Source organism: Podarcis gaigeae, assembly GCF_964106915.1.
Source record: "Podarcis gaigeae genome assembly, chromosome: 8".
In the NCBI taxonomy this organism is placed as follows: domain Eukaryota; kingdom Metazoa; phylum Chordata; class Lepidosauria; order Squamata; family Lacertidae; genus Podarcis; species Podarcis gaigeae.
In genome coordinates this window covers 18,909,981-18,936,180 of record NC_139684.1, presented here as the reverse complement: position 1 = coordinate 18,936,180, position 26,200 = coordinate 18,909,981, and the positions used below count along the sequence as shown (strand labels likewise).

The 26,200-nt window shown below is 46.8% G+C and overlaps 1 protein-coding gene across 2 annotated transcripts in view; it reads right to left on the bottom strand.

Moving 5' to 3' along the window:
* LOC310850756 (tyrosine-protein phosphatase non-receptor type 11-like) overlaps window positions 1–26,200 on the bottom strand; it is a 56,548-nt gene that overhangs the window by 21,478 nt on the left and 8,870 nt on the right. Inside the window, exons 1-2 of one of the 2 annotated variants that reach the window (XM_083752661.1) lie at window positions 15,799–15,950; window positions 5,904–6,026 (exon numbers count right to left, since the gene is read on the bottom strand). In XM_083752661.1, the coding sequence (XP_083608787.1) occupies window positions 5,904–6,026; window positions 15,799–15,803 (128 nt within the window). In that variant the 5' untranslated portion in view covers window positions 15,804–15,950. Of the gene's footprint in view, window positions 1–5,903; window positions 6,027–15,798; window positions 15,951–26,200 lie in introns of those variants that run through there. The other variant, XM_083752660.1, reaches the window with a different exon arrangement.

The following is a 26,200-nucleotide window of genomic DNA, read 5'->3' as shown; positions in this document are numbered from 1 at the left end:
ATTTTGCACTTCCTAATATACATATTTTTGCAAGGTGGTTTCCTGTGATATAAAGCATTTTTCCATGTTATTTTCACCAATATATTATATATATATTATATTTTCACCAATTTATTATATGCACCCTTGACCCCAGTATATGCATTTTTGTACACACTACTAGCCTACAGTCCCCAGTGTGGTTTAACTACCAGTCCCCCTTCCCAGGGAAATGTAGTATTGTGAAGGGAACAGAGGTTTCCTAACCGTTCTTGGCCCCCTTACGAACTACAGCTCCCATAATTCTTTGGGGGAAGATGTAACTGCTCCAAGTGACATCGTAATGCTTGAGAGGTATGGTGTGAATGTGGCTTTGGGTTCAAAACCCCACCAAGCCCTGAAGATTATGTGTCACTCATTGTCACTCTACCAAACAGCATTCTTGTGTGGGGAGGAAAAGTGGGGTCTAAAAATGAGTAAAAAACTTATTGTAACACCTGTTTGCAAAACAAACCCTGGAAGCCACAGGCTACATGGGGCAGGGTGGTAGGTTGACATTCAGGTGCAAATCTTCACTTGGTCTTTAAATTCTCTGAGGGACTCTAGCCAGTCTCTCTCTCTCTCTCTCTCTCTCTCTCTCTCTCTCTCTCTCTCTCCTTGCACACTTGTTGTAAAGACAAATTTGGTATGTGTGGGGTAGAATCACGCACGCTGCTCTGAGATTCCTGGATCAAGTGCCAGCACCAGGGACCTCCCCACTGATGCTGGCAGGGCCTTTTCAGTGATGGCTCCCCGGTTGTGGCATGCCCTTCATTAACCTTCAGAAGGAAATGCATTCCTGCTCCCCTTGGCTGAACAACCCTGTTCCTGGCAACCCCAAAATCACTGGACGGAAGACCATTTCTGACCATAACTGCTTTTAGACGTTTGCAATTGGTTTTTTTTTTTGTAGAATGCTTTCATTTGTTTTAGAATGCTTTCTTTTTTTAAATTTAGCATCTGTTTGCCACTCTGGGCTTCCAGGGGAGGAAGGGAAGGATATAAATTCAATAAATAATAACTAAATCAAAAGTGGGATAAACATCAGCATCAGAATATCTGCACAGCCAGGAGGGTCAGAAACCGATGCAAGGTTTTGTTTTATTGTTTAATGTGCATTTTTTTTGTTTTTTAAATAGTAATAGCATGTGTCAGCACTATGAATAAAGACTCTGAATAAAGGTCTAATTCAGTATAATAAGGAAGTTTCCTGTGTTTCTAAATGAGCCCAGCTCTTAGGGGAGAGTCCCCTGCTGCCAATCTTACTGGACTCCCGCAACTGGGAGTGACCAAATTCACTGGCCCACCAAGCCTTTTAGAAGCAGACAACCCCTCCCGGACTGAACTCATCCATCAGGCGTCTGGAGGCCTAAAGGGGCCAGCTCAGCAGGCAGGCAAGCAGCCTCTTAAGTGCCTTTAAATGCAATTAGCCTCCCCCCTCTTAGGAAAGCCAGGGAGGGGAGAAAAGGCCAGAAAGGGTCCCCAATGGGACTGCGCCTGTGCTCTCAGCACTGCTAATAGCCAAATGGGATTAACCCATTCCGCACTGGAAAGAAGACAGAAAGTTGCTCACAAACCACTGTTTTTATCCTAACTGGTTTGATGAAGTTTTAAATAAACGAAAAGCATATTACGGGGTGTCCAGCATCCCCCTGGGGTATCAGAGACCGGTGTCTTTCTTTGCATTGTTGTTGTCATTGTTAAAGATTTTTAATTATACAAAAATTAATCTATATAAAAACAAAAGCGGAAAAAGGAAAGAGAGAGAGAGAGAGAGAGAGAGAGAAGCATGCATGGGGGGGGGGACAGAAAAGAAAGAAAAAAGGAAAGGTGATAGGGAAGAAGGAAAGGAAAGGAAAGGAAAAGGAAGGCTTCCAATTCTTTATCTGTCAGTTACATACAAAGAATTATTCAAAACATTTGTTCCACATAAGATTCTACTTTCCAGAAACCAGTACAGTGGTACCTTGAGTTAAGAACTTAGTTCATTCTGGAGGTCTGTTCTTAACCTGAAACTGTTCTTAACCTGAAGCATCACTTTATCTAATGGGGCCTGCTGCTGCTGCTGCGCCGCCGGAGCATGATTTCTGTTCTCATCCTGAGGTAAAGTTCTTAACCTGAGGTACTATTTCTGGGTTAGCGGAGTCGGTAACCTGAAGCGTATGTAACCCGAGGTACCACTGTATTTTTTCAATCTTCAAACCCAAATATTGCAAGTTTTTCAGACTAGAGTCTCTCCCAGATGCCAGGGACTAGACTGGGGACTGTCTGCTTGCAAAGCACTGAAACTATGGAACTCACCGCCACAGGAGACAGTGATGGCACCCCAGCTTGGATGGCTTTATAAGCAGATTCTCTCAGGGAGGAGAGTGCCACTGATGGCTGTAAGCCACAATGGCTCTGCATTGAAACCACAAGGGCTTGTGTGCTCAAACCCTGTTTGTGGGTTTTCCCACAGGCATCTGGTCGGCCACTGTGAGAAGAGGATGCTGGGCTAGAGGGGCCATTGGCCTGATCCAGCAACCTCATCTTTCATTCTGACATCTCGTATGCTCATTGACACGATTGCTCCTGAGTGATCCTGGAGCATTACTGAGCTGTGAATGAATGTGGTAAAAGCAAAGGAAATATTTTTAAATGGGCAAGCTATGCTAACACCTGGAAAAAATCGTGCAGTTCTAAAACCTGGGTGGGGGGTTGGGGAATAAAAGAGGAAATTACACACAATCCTTTGCAAATGACCAGGCCACCATACAAATGCTTCTCTGCCAGAACCGCCTACATCTAAACGCCCGACAATGCTTCCGTGGAGTCACGCTCAATTTGTTTGATGCCAAAATCGCTTCTGCACAAAGAAGGGACACCTGTGGCCTCGCCACAGAGGCAGCTATTGAGCGAAGGCGGCAGGGTCTCTCTCCAAACCAGCAGCTGGATTAAATAATTACATGAAAACGGCTGCGGCTGCAAATTTCGCTTCGCGGGAGAAGAACCTCCGTCGCCCTCAGATCCGTCTTGGCGCGGTTTTAGAAAGGAAGACGGCTCTCTTTCCCTCTCTGAAGCACACAGCTGCAGCTGCTAATTACCTCAAAAGCTCTCCGAGATATGAAAGCTGAACCGCCAAGAGTGTCGGGATGGGCTGCCCTTGCCTGCCGATTGGCAATAAATCCGTGCTTCCCTCAAAAACGCACACAGGTGTCTCTATCAATACCGTGTTTGACGGAGGCCAAAACTGTTCCTTGTAAGACTCACAGTGGAGGGGGGTGGGAAATGTGTTCACCTGCCGGTTGGAGCTCAAGACAGCAAGGGGAGCAGTAAAGAGGACTGCAGGGACCCGAGTTCATATCCCGCCCAACCTAACCTACCTCGCAGGATCATCGCAAGGAGAGAGAGAGAAGTCTAGGAATAAAAGTTTCACAGAATTGGCTGCCAAGTAGGAGAACAGACACCAGAGAGAGGAGCATGAGGCTGGAGATGCAGAGATGTGCTTGCTCTGTGTGGGATCCAGAGCAGCACCTGATGGAGAAGGAAGGTATCTGCGGGTGTTAATGCTGCGAGTACTTCCATCCTAGGCTTAGGCTGTATCTGTGTGTAACTAAAACCGTATGTCCTACTACGGCACCAGAATCTCCCCTGGTCCATTCAAAGGAAACCAAATTCTAGGATAGCACTGCAACTCTTGGAGTCTTTAAATACAGTGGTACCTTGGGTTACGAACGCTTCAACTTACGTTTTTTCGGGTTACGAACGATTGTAACCTGGAAGTAAGTTGTCCAAGCTCTCGGAGGCCTCACTGCTACCTGGATGAAAACCCGGACATCGGCGGGGCCTACGGAGCTCTCTGAGGCCTCGGCAAATGTAGGGAGCCAAGCCGATTGTGGTTGTGGAAGAGGACCCTGAGCCCCCTCCAAACAGTGAGTTTGGAAATATATTTTTTTTCATCTAAAATACTGTCTTATTTATTTTATAGTACAGTACATTGATTATTGCCTTCATTTTATGGATCAATGGTCTCGGGAAACAGTAAAAATCATGTTAAATTGCAGTTTTAGGGGGTGTTTTTTCATCATCTGGAACGGATCAATCCACTTTCCATTACTTTCAATGGGAAAGTCCGCTTCAGGTTAAGAATGCTTCAGGTTAAGTACAGACTTCCGGAACCAATTAAGTACTTAACCTGAGGTACCACTGTACTTGGAGCTTTTGGGGCGGGGGGGGGGGAAGTGGGGGAATGTAACAACAACAAAAATATTCCTGTACCTGCTTAGTGTGTAAGCAAATAGGGGCCACTTTCACAAAGGGAAATTCCTGTAGCCGTGTGACAATGTGGAAGAGGAGGCGGAAACACTATTATCTAGCAATATCTCCTCCCCACTCCCCCTGAAATAATCTGCATTATAGCTGCAGCCAAGAACATGAGACCCGCTCTCAGAAAACGTCCCCCGTTCTTCATGTTAAATGGATTCCTCATCCAGAGGCTCTTCAAACTCCCTTTCCTTGGCGCTTGCGTTTCCCCGAAGGCTGGCTTGCGGCCCAAACACCTCTTACAGAAATGCACAGAGCACCAATTCCTGCTCCTTAAATTATTTACCGAGATCCAGCTACAGCTGTGAGTGGATGAGCTTATTCCCTGCCCCCCCCCCCCACCAGCAGCTAAACATTCAGAGGTTTGGAAAGATCAAGAGGGGTTTTTCCAAGCCGGCGGACTCTGCCCTGAGATCACTGGATGGTTTGGCAGCAGCCCCAAGGAAGCTGGCCAATTTGCAGCTGCAAGAACACTAGCAACCCATGCAGAGGGTGCCTCTGAGCATGAGCAGAGTGCCTCATCTCTCGCACAAGAGTTATTTTCCACCTGACCAAAACAGTTTCATTTTGCAGGACCTGAGTGCAATCGCCCTCTTTTTCTCCTACAACTTTCAAACAAACGAAACTGGTATTCAGATGTGTTTCTGCCTCTGACCGTGGAGGCAGAACATCGCCAGTCCTGGCTAGCAGTCACTGATAGCCTTCCCCTCTATTAATTTGTATAGTCCTCTTTGAAAGCAACCCAAGCTGGTAGCCTGGGGAGGTGAGGCACCAGTTGGCTATCATTGGTCTACACCAATGTTTCCCAAACGTGGGTCTCTAGCTGTTTTGGGACAACAAATCCCATCATCCCTAGCTAGCAAGACCAATGGTCAGGGGTGATGGGATTTGTAGTCCCAAAACAGCTGGAGACCCAAGTTTGGGAAACATTGGTCTACGCTGACCAGCAACGTCTCTGCAGGATTTCAGCCCTGCCTGCTTGGATCTTCTGCATGCAGAGTAGCAGCTCTGCCACTGGTCTTTCCATCCTTCTTGTGGGTGAGAAGGAAAACTCTGAATGTCTGGTGTGTACTGAGGGTGAGGGCACAGCAAATGTTTTGATGTTGAATAATAATAATAATAATAATAATAATAATAATAATAATAATTTATTTATACCCCGCTCATCTGGCTGGGCTTCCCCAGCCAATCTGGGCAGCTTCCAACAAAATATTAAAATACAGTAATGCATCAAACATTAAAAGCTTCCCTAAATAGGGCTGCCTTCAGATGTCTTCTAAAAGTCTGGTAGTTGTTGTTCTCTTTGACATCTGGTGGGAAGGCGTTCCACAGGCTGGGTGCCACTACTGAGAAGGCCCTCTGCCTGGTTCCCTGTAACTTGCCTTCTCGCAGTGAGGGAACTGCCAGAAGGCCCTTGGTACTGGACCTCAGCATCCGGGCTGAATGATGGGGGTGGAGACTCTCCTTCAGATTTTTTAGGATTCATTCCACTCAGAATTTGTTCCGCTGAGAACATGGCACCATGCTATTGGTTCCAAGCTGGCCCGTCCACCCCAAAGTTGTTGTTTTTGAACATTTCATACCTGACGGATAAGGTGAAGTCTCCCGGGTTGCTTTTACTGGGCCGGGCTAAAAAACTCCCATGGACTCCTCGGGTTAACAGCAACTTCTCCGCTTCAATGCCATTGATGTTTGGGTGAAACCACCTTGAGGTTGGGGGGGGGGGGGAGAGAGACAGAAGCAGAAGAGAACTACAGCGTTAATAAAAAGATGACACAGAGCATTCTTCCAAGGATAGGGATGGATACACACTTAAGAAGAGTCCTGCTAAATCAGGTCAAAGGCCCACCTAGTCTAGGATCCTGTTCTTACAGTTGCCAACCCACAACAGCAACTCTCCCTTCTTGCAATTCCCAGGAACTAGTATTGGGCAGTATCCCGCCTCTGATGCTGGCATACATCATTTGGCAAGTAGCCACCGACAAGCCTTATCCTCCATGAATTTATCAACCCCACTTTTAAAGCCATCCAAGTAGAATATAAGAAGTTGGACCAGGTCAAAAATTCCTCCTAGTCCAGCATGTTGTTCCCAGTGGCCAGCTAGATAACTATGGGAAGCTGGCAAACAGGACAGCAAATATCCCCTCTTGTTGTTTTTTTCATTAAAAAAAATGGGAATGGAAAGTTAGATTCCTTGCATCTGTAACAATCGCACCTGAGCATTCTGAGTGGAAAGCTTTCGGAAGTCCCTCTAGGTTGGTATCTGGACAGAGACTTAAGAGTCTCTGTGTGCATCGGATGAAACCAGGTCATCGTGGCTCACTGCTATCAAATGTGAGCTCACGGGTGGTTCTACGTCCTCTGGGCTTCCCCTAGGCAGATGCAGCCTTAATATAGATCCCACAAATGATTATTTTGCATAGCTCTGCGGCACCTGTGGCCGGCATTGGCTCGGTTCCCCTCCCACGCCCTGCCTCCAAAACCCATTTGCTGATTGTTTTATTTCAGAACGCAATAAAACAAGGAGAGCTCTATGTGGTGGGAATGTAAAATTGTTTAAAAAAAACTTTTGGGAAATGATATACAATGAATTGAAAAAAATGTTTAAAATAACATTTGTAAAAAACAACAACAGAAGCCTTTTTGCTAGGCATTTCAGGTCAAGAACTGCCAAAAGAAAAATGGAAAATATTTATGTATGCTACAACAGCAGCAAGAATCTTATTAGCTCAAGGGTGGAAGAAAGAAGCAGTATCAACGAAAGAACAATGGCAAGAAAAATTGAGGAACTATCCAGAATTAGCAAAGTTAACAGATAAACTGCATGAAAAGGACAATAAAGACTTTAAAAATTCAACACACCCTAATGTGCAAGGATCAGTGAGAGATTCCTTCTTCCCATACACAGATATCCATCTAAGCCAGGTCATTTTATTTTCTGTTGTAGCACTTTAGAACTCCCTGTCTATTGACGTCAGGAAAGAACCCCCTTCTATTCTTTATAGGAATCTCCCTGAAACATTTTTTGTTTAGGCCAACAGCATATCCAGAAAAAACAGGTTGCCTCCAATGCTAGTCTTAAGTAGAATACACCCATGGAAATGAATGAACTTACGTCCATAAATTTCAATTGGTCTATTTTGAAAACAACCAGCCCTGGATATAACTAACCCTCAGAATGCAAACCTGCCTTCCAACCTGCATTTGCTTACAGTTGATTTTAATTCTCTTTTAAGCATTCTTAAAATACCTCCTTCTATTGATAATGTTAACACTTTCATTTTTATTTCATAAACCACTTAGCAGGGGTCAGCAATCAATTCAGCAGGGTGCCGGTCCACTGTCCCTCAGACCTTGTGGGGGGGGGCCAGACTATATTTTGAGGGGGGAAATGAATGAATTCCTATGCCCCACAAATAACCCAGAGATGCATTTTAAATAAAAGCACACATTCTTCTCATGTAAAAACACCAGGCAGGCCCCACAAATAACCCAGAGATGCATTTTAAATAAAAGCACACATTCTACTCATGTAAAAACACGCTGATTCCAGGACCATCCACGGGCCGGATTTTGAAGGCGATTGGGCCGGATCTGGCCCCCGGGCCTTAGTTTACCTACCCATTACTTAGAGATTTGATTACAAGCAACCACTGTATAAAGGCTGTGAAATAAATAAATCTGCAGTGCCGCTTCCACCCTAATGGACCAGTTTGCCTGACACACAACTTCATCTACAGAGCAGTAGTTAAAGTGTTGAACTAGGACCTTGGAGACCAGAGTTCAAATCCTCACTCGGCCATGAAGTGAACTGGGAGTGGCCGGCCTAATCTACCTCACAGGGTTGTTGTGAGGAGAAAATGGAGAGCAGAAGAACTATGAATACCGCCTTGAACTCCATGAAGGAAAAGGTGGGGATATCAATGCACCCATCAACAAAGAATCCATTGACCAGCCCACTATCACTCCATTGCAACCGAAAAACTAGAAAAGGCATCTGACCATCACACAGCGAATGACTCACTTCTCAGCGACGGGAAGATCACCAGGAAGGAAGAGGGAGCCAGCTTAAAATAGCACCAGGCAACCAGTTTTAATGCCATTAGCTCTGAAATAAGGTTGTCAAAAAGGGTCAAGACTCTCCTCCTCCTCTTAATGTCCTGGGCTTGCAACAGAGTGAGTGATTACTTTAATAAGAGAAAATAAAAGCAAAGGAAGGTTTTTAAAAAAGAAAAATGTTGCACGGCCCTTTTGATGGAGCCGAAAGGATGGAGGTTAAGGGGATTGGAAGGTTCTTACGGTGGTAAACAACTCCAAATTGTATATGTTTTAAGCGGATGCTACAAAAATGGTCCAAATATTTATAGAACCTGCCTCTCCCAAAACACTTGGAGGAAGCTTCCGGCAATCAAACAAAATGTAAGTCGATATAATTAGTGCAGAGTCATTTCGGTGACCGTAAAGAGCCGCCTGCTGGTTGCTGGATCAGGCCAAAGGCCCACCTAGTCCAGCATCTTATTTTCGCAGAAGCCAACCAGGGACCTATATGGGAAGCCCACAAACAGCAACTCGCCTCACAGGGAATGCAAGTGGCGATTTTGGCACTTTTCCAGATGTAATGTCTTCCATAGAGATGCTGCTTTGGGGGCAGAGACCCATTGGAGAGGAGGGCCCTCATCCCCCCAACACACACCCTTCTCCATACTTTGCATACTTGGGAACCCATTGCCACAACATGTGCGAACTGTGAGGATATAGTTCTGTTCCACCTTAGAAGGAGCAGGCATGACTGTTGTGCAACACATGCCTGTTTACTCCCAGCACAGGCTTGCTGGGAACTTCCGTTTGTATATTGCTTTTGTATTGCTGTTTGCTGGAGATGAAGGGAAACAGACATGTTTTTCCTTTGTTCCTGAACTATGCTGAATAAACGCCTGTAAATAACGCTTAACACATGTCTCTGTCCGCCACTTCCGTTGTGAGAAGTTATACACTCTGCTGATAAGAGCATGCCGAGTCTCTAAATGTATCTGAGGCTCGTGTCGCTGATTGATGCTGTACTGGAGATCGCCCAGCTGCCAGCCGGTGGCTGGAGGCAGCTGGCACCTGCCAAATGCCCCCATCTCCCCGGCAGTATCCCAACAACAGGGTTATGGGCCCAGATCCACAGCGCTTACAGGAGAGGAAGACTGCTGATAGCTGCTGCGAGACACCGGCAGAGACAGAGGTATGTGAAGCTGATCGTCCTGGCCGAGGCTAGAAGGCTTTTGAAGTCCTTGCCAAGAAGCGATTAGGCTGAGAGGCAGGCCTCATAATTTTCGAGCACTGAATTTAGGCCACTTCCTGTTTTCAAGTGGGGAGGTGGGGTTCAATCGCATACAAGCAAATGTATGTTGTGCAATGAGAGCAGATCAAGCACACCTACCCCCTTTCCCATTTTATTTTCTCAAATGGATTTTTTGCAGTAAAATGCTCAGGGGTACTTGCCCCCCCCCAATTCATGCCAGAAAGCCCAGTTCTAAATTTCAGCCCAGATCTCTGAGGCCACATTTAACGCCCTGTGATATCATTTTGAGTAGTCATTAGTTGCCTCCCCCAAAGGATTCTGGGAGCTGCAGTTTGCTCAGGATGTTGAGAGTTTATTCCTCCTCACAGAACTACAATTCCCAGAGTGGTTTAACGGCCAATCCCTCTTCCCAGGGGATTCTGGGAATTGTATTCTGTGTGGGGGAATAGGGGCTTCCTAAAATCCATCACCATCCTTCACAAACCACAGGTCCCAGAATCCTTTGGGGGAAGCCACAACTATTTTAAAGTGGTATCATGATGCTTTACATGAGTGGCGTGAATGGGGCCTGATACGATTGGCAGCAGTGGCGCAATGTCCTGCTCTGTAGCCAGGATCCTCTCCAGAAGAGGCAGCTTTCGGCAAGGCAAAACCATCAAGGCTGTACTTATACAGAATTGCCCCTCTAAACATTGTTTTGCCACAGCTGAAAGAACCAGATAATGAGGTTTAATGAGACTTAAGGATGAGACAGAGTGGCTGAACATCACGGATTAATGTTCTAGCACACCAGGAAGAAAAGGCCATAAGGAAGGCGGAGTGCAAGGCAGCACCATTAGCTGGTATCAAAGAGATGCAGCCTATCAAGAGCAGCTATGAGGACTCTGAAATGAGATTAAAAGGCTGAATGTGGTCAGATAAAGGAAGTGGTTGACCACATAGCCCAGTTCACTGCTTCCAAGAGTGGTCAGTCAGGTGTTTCTGGATGCTCCTGAGCAGAGGATTTATAGCTGGGTCTGGGAACCCTTTTCCAGCCTGAGGGCCACATTTCCTTCTGGGCAATATTCCAAGGGCCACATGTTGCGGTAGGTGGGACCAGGAGCAAACATGGGCAGAATATACTACTCAGCAGCAATGCACAATATGCAATTTACTTGGATCAGCATAACTTCAGTCTTATCCATAGCTGCCTAGGATTAAGCTCCATTGGACTCTATAATAGGTTTCCTGCTGGCTGCCTGCATGGTTCAACATGCAGAACACATTTGAGCTTTCACAAAAGCTCTTCTGCCAGCTGAAACCCAACCTTTGGCTTTCAGAGAGAAAGGCAGACAATCATGCAAAGAAGTGCTGCAGTCTATACTGGCTAGCATGAAACAGGGACCCCATCAAAAGAAAGGCAAGAAGTACCCAGCCTCTGCTTGATTCTTTGCCAAATTCCCCAACTTCACCTATCCTAAATCTGCCGCAAGCAAACTTGAAAGCCTCATTGTTGCCTCATTCATTTCCCAGATGCTCTTTGTCCTTGCTCTTGCTCTGAAAGAAACATGGCGGCCTGAAGGTAAACTCTAGTGCAAGCTCCTTCCATTACAGTACTTCCTAGACAAACGGCTCAGATCTACAGTTCTGCAAGTTGCTCTTTCAGGATATGTTCTGCTCAAAATGTTTGTGACCAGGGTGGGTACCTATTTCAGCCAGAATGCAAAGCAATCTCGTATGCTTGGGGTAAACTTGCAGCTGTCCTTAGTCCCAAATCAAACTGACTCCCTCTCACGCCAATTTCTCCTTCTTGTTTGTTGTTGTTGGTTTTTTTAAAAAAGCTTACATAGTTCTAAAGGCCAAGTTCTTTCCTCAGCCATTCAGATTGTTTACAAGAGGCATTATCATTCTCTCGCCTCCACATTTTCCGTATGGTTTATCGGCAAACATAAAAGCTAGGTGGTCCTTGCAAATGGAGCTGTCCGGATGAGCCCCCTTGTTTTGACATTTCTGGAGGAAGGGAAACCATTTCTAAGAAATCATAATCATAATCATACTACTGTTTCTGCTCTAATTCCGAGCCCCTCCAGAGTTAACTGGGAATGGAGGGGAGTGAAATTAGAAGGAAAGCGGGGGCAGAACGGTGGAGAGACAGGAAACTTTCCCACAAGTTTTGAACTTCAGAAGGTAGCTACATGCAGAACAGGCTACTGTACAATCCTGGTCACAGAATTGTGAAGTTGGAAGGCATCTCAACGGCTTATGGAGTCCAACCCCTTCCAATGCAGTAATCTCAACTGAAACCACACATTTAGAGCACAGAGCAACAGGGGTATTAAGGGTAAAGGTAAAGGGACCCCTGACCATTAGGTCCAGTCGCGGATGACTCTGGGGTTGCAGCGCTCATCTTGCTTTACTGGCCGAGGGAGCCAGCATACAGCTTCCGGGTGATGTGGCCAGCATAACTAAGCCACTTCTGGCGAACCAGAGCAATGCACAGAAACACAGTTTACCTTCCCACCGGAGTGGTACCTATTTATCTTCTTGCACTGGCATGCTTTCGAACTGCTAGGTTGGCAGGAGCAGGGACCGAGCAACGGGAGCTCACCCCGTCACGGGGATTCGAACCGGCGACCTTCTGATCGGCAAGCCCTGGGCTCTGTGGTTTAGTATTATCTATTCATAAATCAGAGTGCCAAAGCAAAAGCCATGCTGGGAAATAGCGTGGCACATTTGATTGGTCTGGATTAGGCCCAGTGAGGAACCTAGCTGCACGAGTGGAAGGTTCAGTCCCCAACGGCATTTCCCAGTTCCCAAGGGCTGGTAAAAACAGCTTCCCCAAAATCTTGTAAAGCTGCTGCCCAGCCAGCACCAGCAATACTGAGCTAGAAGGAACAATGGCCTGACTCAGCAACTTCCTGCGTTCTGCACCTGGTGCCCTATAACTCCCATCAGTCCCAGCCAGCGTGTCAGAGGTGGGAAGCGCCTGGCTAGCAGAGACTGATCTAGAGAGCAGGGAACACAGAATCTTCAGAACCTTAAATCCCATGTGTCAAAACTATTTTAGCCTTAACTAAACATGCCACTGGATCTCATGGGTGTGGCCTTTGTTTGCTGCTAATGAGAAAGGCCTAACAGTATGATGGGATGGGATTTCAACTCAAAGTTAAAATCCCTATGTGGCCCTCTCCAAATGTTCCTGGGCACCAGCCACATGGCTAAGAGAGAGGGATGATGGGAGTTGTAGTCCAGATACATGTGGAGGGGCCAAAGGTTCCCCACGCCCAACGGTGCTGGGTTAGGTGGACCTAATGGTCTGACTCAGTACAAAACAGTTTCCTTTGTTCCCATGTCTTAAGGGAAAGGTCGTTGCTCAGTGCTAGAGCACCTGCCTGGCATGTTAGAAGGTCCCGGGGTCAACCTCCAACATTTGCAGCTGAAAGGTTCAAGCTAACATGGAATTGGAAAAAATATGACTTCTCTGCCTGTGACTCTAGGGAGATAATTTTCAGGCCTCAAAAAACAAGTCATGTTTGAGGCTGGAAGAACATCTGTCAGGGATTCTTTAGCTTTGATTGCCAGGGGATGGACTAGATGGCCTTTGGGCATCCCAGCCAACTCCATAATCCTGATTCTAAGACGTTTGGGTTGCACTTTTACTCTGAGTAGGCCCACTGAAATGAATAGGCCTAAGTGAGTCCTGTCCACCCATTGCATTGGTTCCACTTGTGAGTTAATGTTAGTTGGCTACAACCCATTGTTTGCTCATTCCTAACACACACACACACACACACACACACTTCCCTCCACCAAACGGGATCCGTTTGGTCGATGCGGACTGTCTGGCTTCCGCCCTGAAGGAAAACGTCTCCATCGTCCTGGGATGTGACACTGCAGCCAGTGACAGACACTACAGCGTGTAAATCTGTCATTGAGGTTTCCCTGACGGGATGCTAAATTTAGAACTCCTACCAAAACGGGGGGGGGGGGGAGAAAAAGCCACCTCCTCTGTTATGAGTGCCTTGTGCCAGGAATTTGGCCTTTTACAGTGTTTTTCCTACCTTTGTATAGCGGTAAACCCTGCAAGAGAGTTCTTTTCCTCTCCCTAAAAATGACAGGGGGAGAGCGGAATAAGAGAGAAATCCTGCATATTAAGTACAAAATTATATTAATTATTCTCTAAGCATGGAACCTGGTGTAGCACAGACAGAACCACTCAAGAAGGAGGTATCGGCAGGAGCAAAGGGTTTTGCAGAAGTGCAGCAAGTCTTGAGAAAATAACACACACCCACCCCAAAAAAGTACACAGCTCTGAGCATGCTCAGTAGCATACAATGCTGGCTGGTCTTGCATGGGCGGAATGGATAATGGGGAAGAGGGATGGAACGGAGTAACTTGAAAAAAGGGCCTGGCTGGCTCACACCACGATCAGAAACGGGGGAGCAGAGACCTCAGAGCTGCTGCTTACTCTCATTATTCTATAAAAGCACATGCGCCGGGTGCGAAATAATACACGGAGGAGCACTGAAAAGAAAGAAGAAAAGTTGGCAGCGTACACCGATTCGCCCTTCAGAGAGGGCTTGGGGTGCCCAGGCTGACACACATGTTTTTCAGTTGAGTTGCAGGTGATTAATTTTGCGGGGTAGAGGAGAACAGACACGTATACTGAAAGGGAAAGAGTGGGTGGAGAGGATGAAGGAAACCAAGTCTTTTCTTATCAGCACGAGTCCAGCTGCCGCTAAAATGACTTTTTTTCCTTTTTTGAGAAAGAGAGAGAGAGCAAGACAGGATCTACCCAGTCAAACATTTCCTTCCAACACAGCTGGGGGCAGGGGCAGGAGGAGAAGGGTGTTCATGTTATGAGCGGGGTAGAAATGAACATGGCTCAGTGGTTAAGAGCATCCGCTTGGTGTGCAGAGAGTCCCAGGCTCCATTCCTAATGGCGTCTCCAGGTACAGCTAGGAGGGATACCTGCCTGAAACCGCAGAGACCTGCTGCCTGTCAGTAGACAACGCTGAGTTAAGGGGACCCAAAGGGGCTGACTCTGTTATAAAGGCACCTTCCAATTTCCCCATGTCTGGAGATAAAGGTCGTTGCAGAGCATCTGTAGCTTGGTTAGGACAACTGACTCCCAAAACCCCGACAGAGAAGACCCAGTTTGCAACACCTCCCCACTTAAGCAGAATCTGCACATGCTTTTTAGTGAGAATAACCAAGCATGCACAGAGCAGTTTTGCTTTGCGCCATGGGTGCGGAACAAAATTCTTTTCCCGATATGCCGAGCGGAAGTTGTTGTTTTCTCAAGTGCCCATAAGGCCCAAACAAGAGCCCTGCCGCAGGATCAGGCCAAAGATGCTTCTAAATCCAGCGTCCAGTGGCCAACCAGATGCCCCAAGAGGAAGCCCAAAAGAAGGACCTGAGCTCAAGAGCAATTCTCCCTGCTTGTGATGCCCAGGACTGCAATTCAGAGGCACCCTGCCTCTTACAGCAGACCCTCCAAGTGTCCCCATTTTCCAGGGACAGCCTTGGATTTGCAGACGCCATCCTATTTTCTGATTTGATCCTGGAATGTTCCACTTTTCCTTAGGACGTCCCTACATTCATCAGAGAAATGTTAGAGGCTATGGAGTTATCCAACCCACCAGGCCATCTGAAGGCAGTCCTGTATTAATGTTTAATGTTTTATATATGTTGGAAGCCACCCAGAGTGGCTGGGGCAATAAACAGTATAAAGCTGGGGTATTATTATTATTATTATTATTATTATTATTATTATTATTATTGAATAGGATGCCCCTATAGTCATCGAATAAATTTTGGAGGGTACATGGCTGCAGAGGCGGAACCCAGTCTTACATCCTCCACAAATTTCTCTAATCCTCTTTTTAAGTCATCCAAGATGGAGGCTGTCACTCCCTCTTGAGGTGGCAAATTTCACAGTTTACCATATTATTCCATGTATAAGACCAGGTTTTTTCCCTTAAAAATAATGTCCAAAATTTGGGGGCGTCTTATACACGAATAGATCTCCCACCCCACCCCCGTTTTCTTAAATTGGTGTCCCCAAAAATAGGGAGCATCTTATACATGGGGGCGCCTTACAGATGGAAAAATACGGTAACTAGAATCACCTCACACATCAGCTTCTGCAGCCTTGACAAAAACGAGAAGCATTCCTCCAGAAGACACTGGTCCAAAAAGGCACATCTTACCTCATGGAGCAAAATTTAAGAGGTGGGAAATAAAATCTGGTTAAAGATATTCTCCAGGGCTATGACAGGACACCACTCCGTGCGAATGCCTGAAGCAGTGAAGCCCCTCAGAACAGCCTTTCCCCAGCCTTTTCTCAATCCATCAGTGAACCGACTCGGTTGAGTCGGAACCAGGTGGGTTTGTGACATCAGAGTTGTGTTGCAGAATGAAAGGCAGAAAGGGTTCTTTGAACACCCTTCAGGGCAAAATGACCTCCATCGAGTAACAGGCTTCAGGACCTGAGAGACCTGCTCAGCCATGACACTTGCCAGGTGTGACCTTGGGCTGGTCACAGTCTCTCAGGCTAACCTACCTCACAGGTTCGTTGTGAGGAGGAACGTGTTGTGGGGGAGAACCACCTTGACTTCCTAAGCGCAAAAGGTGGGCTAGAAATGTTATAAATAGGGTGGTGCACTACTACGCTTCAGAGCAGACTCACTGAACATGACTAAGTTAGAGCCGTTAATTTCAACAAGTCTACTCCTAGTCAAACTTAGGACTCTGCTACATTAGTCAAAAAACAGCGTTTTGAATACGTTATGCAACACCAGGAGGTGCTAGAGAGCAAAATATGGGTGGGGCAGGTATATGTTCACATGATGTGGTGAACACACACCATTTGACTTGAGATGCCCATCAACTTTTTGGGGGGTGGCCCCCTCAAATATTTTTTGGGGGTACAAAGACCCTTCAGCCCCTAGGAGTTGGCTCCTATGCTGGGTAGTGAGTACATTCTTCGAACAGAGGTTTCCCCGCCCCCTAAAATAAAATAAATAAAATAAACGAATTGAAAACAACCACCACCAAACGTTACAGGCTTAGTAATGAAGAAACGTTTAAAAACCTCAATTGTTACTTTACACTGACGAGGCAGTTAGGCTCAAGGAAGCGACAACTATTGCTATCCCCTACACACACACACACACACACACACACACACACACACACACACACCATTGCTCAGGTTTATCACAAGCCTCCCAGGGTTTTTAGATAAGACACCCTGTACCAGCCTATTCCAGATCAAGGTCTATTTTTGTAGCCAGGGCATGATGACCAGTCAGAAATATAGATTGTGACAAGGCTAATTTCCATCCTTGAAGATATAACAGGGCGTTTATTTTTTAAATGGAACTTTTAGATACAAAAAGGCTCAGAAGGGAAAAAGAGAATGCACCCACCCACTGCGTTTCTTTTATTCAAATCCGAATAAGTAAGCTGGTTTGCTTGCTTAGGAAAGGACGATGTCAATACAGAACACCTCCCAGGACTTCCAAGCGGCAAGATTGCTACTGACGGTTATTTGGGGTATCGTTTGGGGGGGGGGGAAATCAGGGTACCTTAGCCCAGGAGATGGATCAATCCACTGGTTTATTTCTGCATTAGGTGTACTCTGCTGTTAAGGATGATATTTCATTTCATTTATTTTATTGGCCAATTCCCTTTCGTACTTTTTTCTTTACTGCTAATGCTTCAAGTGGGGATATCCACCATGGAGTTTTAGGTTCGAGCAAATCTTTCTATTTTGCCCAAACCATATAGAGAGATTGCCTTATAATGTGATTTAGAAAGTTTTTATAGATCTTGACTTTATCATAACCTAAGTAGGCTTGCCAGCCATAACGGTTGTCATGTCCTTCCAGGTCCTGAAGGTCTGTATTTTGTAATATACACCATTCCCTGATCCAGGAGAGACAGGCCGCCTCGTAATATTTTATTGCAGTTATGTCTCTCCCCCCCCCCCCATGCCCCAAGGAGCTCAAGAGGGCAGCCATGGTTCTCCCCGCTCCTCATTTAATCTCCACAACAACCCTGCGAGGCAGGTTAGGCTGAGAGGCAGCAATTGGCCCAAAGTCACACCACCAGTGAGCTTCATAGCTTAGTGGAGGATTTGAATCCTGGTCTCACCCAGGTCCTAGTCTGACACTCTAACCACTACACCAGACCGCCTCACCTGCTGAATAACTCTGGAGATCATTTTGGCAGAGTGTTGCTTCAGCTTTATTTATACACTTTGCTTTCTTTTGCCTTTTGGCGAAGACCAAGTGCGAACGCGTGCTCATTCACTCATAAAATACGCCTACGTCCAAACCTGCTGACTTCTCGTTTTTGGAAAGATGCAATGAATTTGTGGGTTGCCCTTTACCCCTAGACGATCCAGTGGGAATCTTATTAAATCACTAGGAGGACGGTCCCTTGCCCACAGCCGAGAGTTCTTGCTGTTTTGCTCACAAACTGTAACAAAACACCAGCCTGGCTAATTAAGGGAGATGCTAATGACTTTGCTTCTGAGGCTCAAATGTTAAGCTGAAGGCAGAGACATTTTCTCCCTTTTTCAACGAGAAGTTTATGCGCCCAAGCCTGGTGGGTTTCACTAAGCGCAAGTCAGAGGTTATTATTACGAGCATTTGGTTCCACCTCTGGCAGGCAGCCCAGACACAAACGTTTCTAATAAACGTGTTGTGGTTTTTTTTTATCACTGACAAAATTAGGTTAATGACACCTTTCAATGCCTTTCTATAATTTCTTTTAAAAAAGAAAACACCAGTTTTCACCCATGCATTCCCATTGTTGATATTTTCCAGCCATTCTCACTAAATAATCATGCCACCCTATTTTTTGCATTTGGGAAATGCTATATGCATATATATATATATATATATATATATATATATATATAGTGTGTGTGTGTGTGTGTATGTGTATATATATATATATATATATATATATATATATATATATATATATATTCCTGGTGTTCATGCAGAAGCTACCTAACAGAGTCCACTACTTAGCTGATGCCCTGCTCCCTATTGCCCACAGGTTCATATTATTTGAATCAGGGGTCATTTAGCTGCGGTTCCTGCACTGCAGAGGGTTGGACTAGATGACTCTTGAGGGCCCTTCAAATTATGCAGATTATACAGTACACTGAGACTCAGCAGCAGGAGATTCAGAAAGATGTGAGGAGAAAAGAACCAGCTCCCAACATAGGAAGCTGCCTTAAACCAGGTCAGAGAACACCAACAGGCAGCAGCTCTCCAGGGTTCCAGACTGAGACCTTTCGCAGCCTTACCTGGAGATGCTGAGAGTTGAACCTGGGCCTTCTGCATGCAAGGCAGGTGTTCTACTACTCAGTTATGACTCTTCCCCCAAACACAGCAACATCAGCAGCAGCTGCATCGTGCAGAGTCAAACCATTAGAACACCTAGCTTAGTATTGCGTACACAGGCTGGCAGCAACTTTCCAAGCTCCATGCCCAGCCAACATTTCTCAGGAGAGATCTTTCTACTACAAAACCTTTCGGAGAATATTCTGCAATATGCAACCCCCTCACCAGCTCCTATTTTGTCACCTGCACACAGGATAGAGTGTTTGCAGGGAGCCGTTTTGCCTGGGAGCTAAAAAAATCAAAAGACACGTTACGAAAAACTTATCAACACTCAGCCGCCGTATGCCTGGGCACGGGTGGGAAGGGAAGGCCGTAGGTCAGCGGCAGACCATCTGCTTTGTATGCAGAAGGTCCCAAGTTCAATCCCCGGCCCCTCCAAGCAGGGCTGGGGCACACTGCTATCTCAAAACCCTGGAGAGCTGCTGCCAGTCAAGGTAGACAATACTAAGCTAAATGGGCCAACCCTCTGGCTCGATAGGAAGCAGCTTCCTACCTGAGTAGGAAAGCGTCAAAATGGTAGCTCAGAAGCACCTGGGAAAACCCAGGTTCAATTCCCTACACATTCACCTCAAACCCGAGAGCTGCTGCCAGCCAGTGTAGACAATATGGAGCTAAAGGGAGCAACCGTCTGACTCAGTCTAAAGCAGGTTCCTTCCTATGTCCCTTTATTTGTTCCTATCAACAAGCTTGAAAGACAGAGGGGTTTTGTTCGGGCTAACAGTGTGGGGTTTTTCCCCCATTCAAATTGGCCACTGCCCAGCTCCCAAGACAGGAGGGGTCAGAGCATCACCCTTCTTCCTCCCTGAGGCTTAGCATCCTGCACAGAGGGATCAAGCCTGCCTCCGGGGATGACTGCTTTCCCTTGTTTAGCCTCTGTTTACCAAGGCTACTAAGGGGAACCAGAGCTGGTGAAAGGAGCGAGGGAGAATCTTCCTTTATATTTAGCTCCCCTGCTGCTGGATATAGCAGCCCTGGGTTTATTTAAGAGCAGACTTTCCTATATTAAGAATATCAGAGATTAGCAGGTCACCCCCTGCAATGTCCCAGCCGGGATTAAATGCCCGTGACTGTGTTCAGGCAACCCAGCAAACACACTTCACAAACGCCCCGTGCTTTTAACCCAACTTCGCTCCCGTGCCTGAAGACAGGCAGAAAGAACTCTAAACAGCAGCCACCAGCCAGCAAAGGATTGCAGAGACCCAAAGGATGATCTAGTCCCCTGCAACGCATCAAAGCCCTCTCAAGCAACCCAAGCGTCTGGAGCAAAGCTGAATGGTTTTTATTTAACTTATTTTAATGCTCTGTGCATTTTGTAGGGGTTACATCAGCCCCAACCAGGACGGCCAATTTATTTATGTATATAAATATATGTGCATTCATAAAACAAACCCAGACCAGTTCACAAGAGTCGTATGCAAAGGTAAAGGTACCCCTGCCCGTACGGGCCAGTCTTGGCAGACTCTGGGGTTGTGTGCCCATCTCACTTAAGAGGCCAGGGGCCAGCGCTGTCCGGAGACACTTCCGGGTCACGTGGCCAGCGTGACATCGCTGCTCTGGCGAGCCAGAGCTGCACACGGAAACGCCGTTTACCTTCCCGCTAGTAAGCGGTCCCTATTTATCTACTTGCACCCGGGGGTGCTTTCAAACTGCTAGGTTGGCAGGCGCTGGCACCGAGCAACGGGAGCGCACCCCGCCGCGGGGATTCGAACCGCCGACCTTTCGATCGGCAAGCCCTAGGCACTGAGGCTTTTAACCACAGCGCCACCCGCGTCCCCGTCGTATGCAAAACTGCACCATAAAAACCAGGTAGGTGTATTTAAAAAGTAGAATTTATTTTGAATAAACATACACAAATTTATTGATTGATAACATGGTAGATAGATAATGTAAGGATTTGCATAATTTTATAACATGCAGAGAATCATATGTGTTGAGAAATCAGAGAAAGGAGCTGAGGGAAGTTTCTAGGGGAGGGGAGGGAGGGTTTGAGGGGGGGAAGGGGGGAAATAATGAATATGATATGTTTTGATAAGTTGTTAGGTTGTAATTGCTAATAAAAATATTTTTAAAAATAAAAATAAAAAGTGGAGATTAACTGTTACGGAAAGGTGCACTTTTAATCACCTGCATAAGCTTGACAGCATAGAAAGGTTTTCAGCACGCATTTCAGAGTTGAAACAGAAAGCGCCTGCTGAACATCTGTCAGCACACTATTCCACAAAATTGGGTGGATGACACTAAATGCTCGGTTTTGTGTTGATGTCAGATGAGCCTCGCCAACTCGTGGGGACGACCAGTGATGCTCCTCAGTAGGTGCTCTCTCAAGGACTCAGGTGGTCCCTGAGGATGCTCTAGACTTAAGTTGCTTAAGGCTTTCTCAGTTAATTCAAGGGTCTCAAACCTGGTAGATGGTTAGCCAATACAGATGCTTTAACAATGTATTCAGTCAGATGCCTGCCCCCACCAGCAGTCCGGGAGCTGTATCCTGCACTAGCCGCAGCTTCCAAACCAAGGCCAAGGGCAGCCCCACACAGAGTGCATTGCAGCAATCTAGCCTCAAGGTTACCAGAGCATGGTCCATGGTGATCAGGCTTTCCCAGACGATCCAAGTGTCCTTATTTTCCAGGGAAAGTCTCGGATTTACAGAAGCGGTCCCGGTTTCTGATTTGATCCTGGAATGTCCCACTATTCCTTAGGACATCCCTATTTTCGTCGGAGAAATGTTGGAGGGTATGGAGTTATGTGACACCCCCCTGCCCCGAACCAAAGAGATAAGTACAGTGGTACCTTAGGTTAAGAACTTAATTCATTCTGGAGGTCCGTTCTTAACCTGAAACTGTTCTTAACCTGAAGCACCACTTTAGCTGATGGGACCTCCCGCTGTTGCTGCCGCACAATTTCTGTTCTCATCCTGAAACAAAGTTCTTAACCCGAGGTATTATTTCTGGGTTAGCAGAGTCTGTAACCTGAAGCATCTGTAACCTGAAGTGTCTGTAACCCGAGGTACCACTGTAACTCTACAACCTTTAGAAGACATCTGAAGGCAGCCTGGTATAGGCAAGTTTTAAAATGTTTAATATTTTATTATGTTTTTATCTATGTTGGAAGCCGCACAGTTTTGAATAGGACATCCCTATTTTCACCAGAGAAATGTTGGAGGGTATGCTATCCCTGTCTATGATTGACCCTAGCTGGAGGACCAGGTGAAGATGGTAAAAGGCAGAGAGGATGCTTTGGTCTCTAGTGACACTTTCCAGGAATAACCCCAAACTAGGCAATCCTCAGAGCGGTTTGGAATGGCATCTGGAAGGCCCCAGGCTCTTGTGTATATTCTTATAACACAGAGAGGATAATGAGACCTGAATTAATATTGCAGGTTGTAGTCAATGCCAGCCCTACTCACTGTAGACCCACTGAAGTGAACTTAGGTCCATTCATTTCAGTGGGTCTATGCCAAGTGTTACCTTAGCTGAGCAGATACAGCCCTGCACTTGGAATAGGGACTCCGCAGAAACCAGAACTGGCTACCTTTTGGAGATACTGCAAGAATAGCCCCCCCACACACACACACAAAAACCCCAACAACTCAAAAAGCATTCCTAATGCAAGACATACATGATCCCTGTTTGCTAACTCTAGGTGGGCTGTAGGAACTTCACGACTCGAATTCTAGATCAGCTGCTGCAGTGGTCGTTGTATACAGACATGTTCTCCGGTTGAGAGAGTCCTATCCAAACCACAAAGGGGAGCAGAGGTTATCAGCAGACATGAGAGGGACACCCAGTTTCGTTGGGCGGGGCAGAATACTTCGGAAAAACAGCCCAATGAGGACTGAGCATGCTCAGTAGCCACAGAAAGCTGACCAGCCGGTGTGTAGAGAAAGGACGGAAAACCAGGAGGGAAGATGGAATATAATATATGGGGGAAATTAACTGTGCGCTGCAACTCATTGTCGCATTTCCCGTTCATTACGGTGGACCTGCAAAACCCTGCACACATTCACCTGCTTTTAATTAGGACCTTTGGTCCTGCGCTCTGCTCATTGTTCCGCCTGTCAATTGCATGATCCTTGGGTGCAACTTTTAAGGCGTGATGGCACTGTAATCAGAATACCAACACCCCCTGATCTTGGCTTTTTCAACGTGTTGGTATCATGCCTTGCACACAATGCACACAATGCATTGTGAGGTTCTATGCACAAAGAACTCAAGCTTCCTACCGAAGAATGATAAAAGGGTTTTTTAAAAATGTGCACATTGCTCTAATGGCTTGCTCCACATTCCCTGGATCTTTGGGGAAAAGGCATCTAATTTGTTTTGTAAATAAATAAGAGATTGCTTTAGCAAATCAGCAGGAACTTGGCCCCGCTGCTTCCTCTCTCCCTCCAACCGTTATAGCTGGTAAAATGTAAAGCCATTAAATGCCACTATTTTACACAAAAGTGGGAGGGGGAGATACACACATCCAGGAAATTCTCCATTTCCGGATTACCAGTCCTGTTTTAAAGCAGCAGAGTTTCCGATCTTCCCTTCAGACCCGAGGGCAGGAAGCCCACAGAGCGGACAAGCCCAGCCGCCTGATTAAACAACCATCCTAGACACATTTCCTGGACACGAGCCACCGGGGGGCGGGGGAGAGACAAGGTGCAGGAGGAAACATGCAGACCAAGCCTCACTTGTGGGTTCAGCCCATCTCCCCGCAAAAGAAAAAGGCAAACCACAGACAGAGCCATAACCCATCACACTTTGCCACCAGCACAACCCCACAGACCAGGCTCTTGATTCATAAAATTGGGTCTCTCCAGAGGTCATCTGGTGCAACCCGCTGCAGAAACTCCACGACTACAAAATTCTTGCTTAAAAACCAGTAATAAAGGAGTGGCCACCACTTTCCTACCAGTAACAAGTAGGGCTGCAGGCACATACACCCCCCCCCAATGCAGGGCCTTATGCGGGGATTTGGATTGGCCCCAGGCAAACTCAGCTGTAGGCCCTGAATCAATTGGGAGAGGGAGTCCTAATGTTTAATTAGGGTTTTAAATGCCTATTAAGCATACAGTCAGGAGCTGGGGCGGGGGAGACCCTTCCTCCTCTCAACCACACTGCAGACACCTTCCACTCACCAGCTGGGGGGGGGGGGGGCAAAAAGTGCAATCCTGTTATTTGCAGGGGTCTGCTTCCCTCGGAATTACCCAGCTGGGAATGCACTGGTGAGGTAGACCCCTTGCAGCCAGCAGGATTGAACCGTCCTGGCAAAGCAGACCTCTGCAGCCAACAGGGTTGCACTGTTGAGCGGACAGTGTGGTCCTGCTGGGGTCTGCTTCCCATGTGCATTCCTGGGGGGTTGGGGGCAGGGAAGGCAGACGTAAAGCAGACCTCTGCATAAAGCAGGCCCTCCTCCATTCACCAGCTGGCCAGGATTCAATCCTGCTCCCTTTCACTCTGAACAGCCCGGTTTTGTTTGCGATGTGGGCTCTGCCTGGCCCCAGTAGCAGGTCCTTGGGAAGAACTACTGCCAAACCATCCCAGATACTGCTGTTGAACCAGCACGTTCTCAGACTGCTCCTGCCATAAGCTGTTGCCCCAGACGAAAAGAGAAAATCAGAACATAACACATGTTTGGGCTGCTACAATCCAGTGTCACATGTCTCTCTGCCCCGACCACCTTGCCAGCAGCTGAATGTGCTGTACTGTGTTAGGAAGCAGACACTGTGCCTGGGGGGAGAAGCTGCCTTATCCTGCATCAGACCATTTTTGTTGTTGTTGTTTAGTCGTTTAGTCATTTCCGACTCTTTGTGACCCCATGGACCAGAGCACGCCAGGCACTCCTGTCTTCCACTGCCTCCCGCAGTTTGGTCAAACTCATGCTGGTAGCTTCGAGAACACTGTCCAACCATCTCGGCCTCTGTCGTCCCCTTCTCCTTGTGCCCTCAATCTTCCCCAGCATCAGGGTCTTTTCCAAGGAGTCTTCTCTTCTCATGAGGTGGCCAAAGCACTGGAGCCTCAGCTTCAGGATCTGTCCTTCCAGTGAGCACTCAGGGCTGATTTCCTTCAGAATAGATAGGTTTCTTGCAGTCCATGGGACTCTCAAGAGTCTCCTCCAGCACCATAATTCAAAAGCATCAATTCTTCGGCGATCAGCCTTCTTGATGGTCCAGCTCTCACTTCCATACATCACTACTGGGAAAACCATCAGACCATTAGCTCAGTATCATCTACACTGGCTGGCAGCAGCAGCTCTCCAGGGTTTCAGGCAGGGGACCTTCCCAGTCCTACCTGGAGATGCCAGGGACTGAACCTGGGGCCTTCTGCATGCAGAGCAAATGATCCACCACTTGGTTACAGCCCTTCTGTGTTACAATACTGACCAAGAAAACAACACAAAGAGTCAGGACCTGAGCACAAGAGAGTCCTCTCCCCTCCTGTCATTTCCAGCAACTGGTATTCAGAAGCATTGCTGCTTCCAACCATGGAGGCAGAGCCGAGCCATCGTGCTTATCAAAAGCCTTATTTCCCCCCATGAATTTGTCCAATCCTCTTTTCAAGCCATCTGAGTCAGTGGCCATCCTGCAGGAGAGAGTTCCATAGTTTAACTACCGTATTTTTCGCTCTATAAGATGCACCAGACCACAAGGCGCACCTAGTCTTTGGAGGAGGAAAACAAGAAAAAAAATATTATGAATCTCAGAAGCCAGAAGAGCAAGAGGGATCGCTGCGCAGTGAAAGCAGCAATGCCTCTTGCTCTTCTGGCTTCTGTGATAGCTGCGCAGCCTGCATTCGCTCCATAAGATGCACACACATCTCCCTTTACTTTTTAGGAGGGAGAAAGTGAGTCTTATAGAGCAAAAAATACGGTATGTGCCATGTGAGGAAGCACTTTCTCTTATCTGTCCCGACTCCTCCAACATTCAGACTGTGAGGTGCTCGGCTTGTGACGCATGCAAAAGGGCCTTCCTGCAAGGTGTCAGGATTTCCTGAGTGTCACCTGCCAAGGCCCCAAACCCTCGAGTTTTCCGTCCAGCACAAGCCTTTGGCTCCGGAGTTCTTTCTGGCTGTTCAAAGAGAGACAGCTCAAAGCTTGCTTGGAAAACGACAGTGAATAACAATGAAATCCCTCTGCATTAACAAACTCCTGTTGCTCCGCCCAATTCCCTTTTTTGCCTTCCACCTCCTTGCTTCACCCTGGAGGC